General features: G+C 42.2%; 1 protein-coding gene across 1 annotated transcript; it reads right to left on the bottom strand.

Annotated features, from left to right (window-relative positions):
• Window positions 1-1,577: 1,577 nt before the first annotated feature.
• T265_06967 (hypothetical protein) lies at window positions 1,578-3,892 on the bottom strand (the record flags this gene model as incomplete). The annotated part of the gene is made up of 2 exons (XM_009172373.1): window positions 1,578-1,793; window positions 3,809-3,892. The coding sequence occupies 2 exons, from the start codon at window positions 3,890-3,892 to the stop codon at window positions 1,578-1,580; spliced, it is 300 nt and encodes a 99-aa protein (XP_009170637.1).
• Window positions 3,893-4,782: the final 890 nt, after the last annotated feature.

Here is a 4,782-nt window from a genome sequence, read left to right as displayed (position 1 = left end):
ACGATAAAAAGCATTCAAAGATGTGGAAGCTCAGCTGGATGGACCAAGCGTTAATAACAGTGTGTACTCGGGCACTGTGTGCACGCAGCATGTCCTTCCAAACATCTGTGCCAATGAAGTTTTTTCTAATTTTGTCATTATCCACTTTTCTGTTTTATGTGACCCCACAGGTTGTTAGTTAAGAACCCTTGATAACAAATGAACGGCTCAATTACCAGAACTCGACTGACAGTCCATTACTTGTGAACAAGCACATAACTGTGTTCCTCATCGCTACTGTTACTGTTAGTAATAGGACTATTAAATATTTTTGACAGCAACTAATGTTCTGCCTTTTCATATCATCTTTTCAAGCTATGCATCTGTCTTAGGGAACGAGAAATGTTCCATGGTTCTTGTTTACGCGTAGTTCGAAGTTGTTCAAACCACCAACACATCGTGAGGATATTGTAAAAACGAAAATTTTCAAGAAAGTTATACTGCCGTGACATCCCTGCGTAATGCTACTCCAGGAAGCCAAAATGTTGGTTATGCCACTTGTAAATATCTTTTTTAGACAGCTCAGTGTGATCCGCTGCTCAGTTGACTTGATCTAAGCTACACCTGCGGACATGATATTGCTGCTGTGGCGATTTGGCATTGCTGAGCCAAGTCTAGGTATGAAACTTTTATTTTGGGATATCATAAGCGTATCTTCATCTTGGAAGAAAATTTGCTTAACGGGATAGGTTCAAAAATAGTACATTGGTAAATCAACCGACTGCACTAGTCTATTTGCCTGCAGTCTTACGGTGCGTGCACAATATCATGGTATTATTGGGTTTACTAGATATCGAAGGCTAATTTTATCGTCTCATAAATTACGTGACCTGTGCTGGGAAGGTTTCCTAGACTGACGAATAATTCTTCAAGGTACTTTAATCTCAAGCTAAATGATATTGGATGCAGGTGTGGTTGTACCGTTGCGTAAACAGACCATTTTTTGCTGTGTGTCAACATATCCATTGGGAATCAAAATTGTGCAAGCTAGTTCTTGCAGACAAGGATTTTGCTGAAATCTCCCATCTGTAATTTGCGACAACTGATCTTAGCTAAGTCGGTATCTCGTAGTTTTCCTCCCATATCCAGAATCTGAATAGAATTTTCCGGGATCTCATCACCAGACGCCTACACATAGTGCTAAACTGGTCATATTCATTTAAGGTATTTTGGAATGTTCATCGGTATTTTGTCCTGCAAGAGAATTCCATCTGTTCTGAACAGCCGAGTAGCTGCTGAGTAGACAGCTTTTCTCCAACGGAATTTCAAGAACTTGTGCAGATACCTCTAAGTCATGAATATGTGGCTCTGATGAAGTGCATCCAAATCTTGAACGTTCTAACAGACCTGTCTTGAAAACTCAGTTTTCTTTCTGATTAAATCTACCAATTATGCAGAAAAATTGCTGCTAAGTACCAGTCAAGTATGATTGTCATCTTACTTATTCTCCGAACCTCTTACTTGTTAAAAAGACCGCTCAGTTTTACGTTGTCATGGTGACGTTTCTCCTGAGAACAGTTATCATTGCCAAATTAGACCTATGAATTGGGCGTGCCAGACAGATATTTGGGCAACAGGTGTTCGTAGAATATAACGACATACGAAACTTTTAAAGTAAGGATTTTTTCGAAGCTTACCAATGCAAATAGCTGCGAAGTTGGTCGTCGTTGAGATGAGCGGGATAGCATTTTCTCCACCGGTTCAACAAGCTCTAATGGCATGCGTCCTACCGCTTTGCGGAATAATTCCGGGATCTGTAGATGGGTTGCACAAAGATATTCTGTAACTATGTTCCAGACACAAAATGAGCTTGACCCACTCAGATGACAGAATTAACTATGCTGGAAACAGGTACAGCGTTCAGACGGTTGCCGGCAATCACGCTGCTCTTGACCACAATTCCACTTCACCGGTGCCCAACACAGAATCACCGGTAACAGGCGAATTCACAGCTTTCCAACTTGTTTACATGTGGAAGGTCAAGTATTTGTTTTGAGGCTTTGGGGTATGCTAAGAATACCTGAAAGATGTGTTCCGCAAGGTAACATTTTTGTGACGCTTGCATATTCAACCTCATTAAAACAATAACTGTTGTACCATTCTGCCACACGTGAAAGCGCTGTACTGATGAGACCATATGTAATGATGTTAAACGTTCATGACCGGGATTCACTTCCCGGGATACAAACCAGATGCCGTCAAACGGGATGTTATGTTCAAACATCCTTCCCGGTTATGATTAGTTAGTATGCAACCATCGTGCCAAATCGCGTTCTTAGTTCCCGATGTTTTTCCGTTGGAGATCGGGGGTGGGTCCGTATTGTGGATATTTTCCAGGTCATCTCAGAGAGTTTGATACCTCTCCCATTAGCCATCTAATGGCGTTCAGGGATCAAAATGGGGTGGTACACATAACCCGATCCGGAGTAAGGGAAAGAACCCTGAACTCTAGGGGTGCATAGTATCTAATATTGCAAATTAAAGGCCGGAGCCCTATTATGATGTGACTTCAAGTCGATCTTTTTGGTAAAGTGTTGGAATATTGGTAGCTCTGGTAAGTTTATTTGTTCAGATGGCCGATGATCTGTTCATCGAGCTTGGCTGTCCATTGATTGAGAACAGTCCAGCACCATACAAAGAGCCATCATCAGTGCGTGTGTTCGTATGGTGACGAAACGTTTGAAAGCCAATTTCCAAGCTCAGCGAACTAACCAACAGCCACCTGATCAACAACCAATTGGTCGCGTGGTCAGCCGCATGTTTGACGCTGGCTGAAGTTACACAGATGGCAGTTGATTGGTATACAGGAATTCAAAAATCAGAATTCCAAATTTTTGAAGTCTGAAGTCCTGACAGTGACCAGGAAAATGTGACTGCGTTCGAATGGCTTGGATATTGCTGTCCCCAAGTTCTCGTGAAGGAGTCGATTCTCCGCTAATAGCAGAAACCAAAGCGGTCTGCAACGGCAGCACTATCAGCTTCAAAATACGTAGAGGAAAACAGTATATCTTGAGTTTGGGCTACACTACATAGTCGTCCCCGTTATTTTGAGCATTCTAGATATTTTGACGTGACAAAAACAAATGCCAACAATTGATCAATTTGAGTAGCGGCTTTCCTAATATATGTAAAAAGTCACAGATGATTGTCTCGTAAGCACAACTGAAACACTTAATGGTTATGGTATAAAATTGGCAAGCCTGATTGGTTTGTAATATGAACGAGAACTTGTCTTGAACTCTATCGACATCTGTGCGTGTAAAATGCTTTATAGATCGCATTTTGATTTAACGTGAAACTGTTAGGTTATTTTTCAAAGTTTTCCATCAAGCTGCTTAAGCCTTTGCGATGCATTTTGTTCTTCGATGACGAAGAACACGCAGTGAACAAATCCACTGATGCGTATGTGAGGAGAGAGCCCTTAAAGTCCAGTTTCTTCCCTAAGTATATGGCGACAGAGGGAATGAGATTATTGTTAGTCCTTTTTCTCAAATCCGTCAAGAGCTTTATTTTTAAATCAACACTGTAGTCAGCGTTGAGTGTTTTGTATATAAGGACGGAGAGATGGATTTATGTTTTATAATCACTAGCTGTTTTGTAGACAAATATTTGCCACTAATTGAGTATATACAAATTTCTAAGTTGTAATGCCTAAAAATTGCTTGAACTCCAAAACAGCTGCAAGGTTAAGACATTATTCCAAACCAACTTTTGAACACCACCAAATGAGATTTTAATTACATTGTAGGCTTATTCCAAAACATATAACCAGTGAATCAGATGGTGGTCGTTGGCTTGTTCGCTGAGCTGGGCAATTTGATTGCAAACGTTTCATCACCAATCGAGGTGACATCATCAGTGCGTTATTGTGAAGCGTAGTAGTGCGTAGCGGTGGGTTAGTGGTTTTGCGTTGGGTAGTGTTGTGCGTGTGTTAATATACGTGCTGCTAGCAGGGGATGACCTTTGGTCGCGATTAGTTGTTCGGTCGGGTGATTCCATTGGTTGCTCCGTTGTCCTGTATCCCCATTCGCCGATGGCAAATCAATAAAGGTCACAACCCAGGACTGGAAGGGACAAAGGTCAATCTAGCTTCGACCAGATTACGACGGAGGGGATGCCAAGCTCAAAGGTCACGTGGGCATCGGCGAATGGGGATACAGGACAACGGAGCAACCAATGGAATCACCCGACCGAACAACTAATCGCGACCAAAGGTCATCCCCTGCTAGCAGCACGTATATTAACACACGCACAACACTACCCAACGCACAACCACCAACCCACCGCTACGCACTACTACGCTCCACAATAACGCACTGATGATGTCACCTCGATTGGTGATGAAACGTTTGCAATCAAATTGCCCAGCTCAGCGAACAAGCCAACGACCACCATCTACGATGAGCTAGCTACCAACATTTTCCTCTATAGAAAACCAGTGAATCAGTTTATTTTGGGGTTTCTCAGAAGAGCATGCAGTAAATGGTTGACAACCGAACCAAGAGAACTCAAACTGAATACTTTCGTAGTGGGCATCAGAAGTTTTGGGTCATTTTATCCCGCGAGTTTGGCGAACCTATACCAAGAACCGTTTCATTTCTATATGGAGCCCGTGCGCACATCATTAATCTGTATGAAGATCATACTTGGGGCCCGTGCGCACATCATTAATCTGTATGAAGATGCATACTTGAGACCTCTCAGCTACTGGTTAAAGGGGGTTTGTGAGTACTTATCATGTGA

Source organism: Opisthorchis viverrini (assembly GCF_000715545.1).
Source record: "Opisthorchis viverrini unplaced genomic scaffold opera_v5_154, whole genome shotgun sequence".
Lineage (NCBI taxonomy): Eukaryota > Metazoa > Platyhelminthes > Trematoda > Opisthorchiida > Opisthorchiidae > Opisthorchis > Opisthorchis viverrini.
Note: the sequence above shows the minus strand (reverse complement) of the source record. Positions and strands in the feature narration are given on the sequence as shown.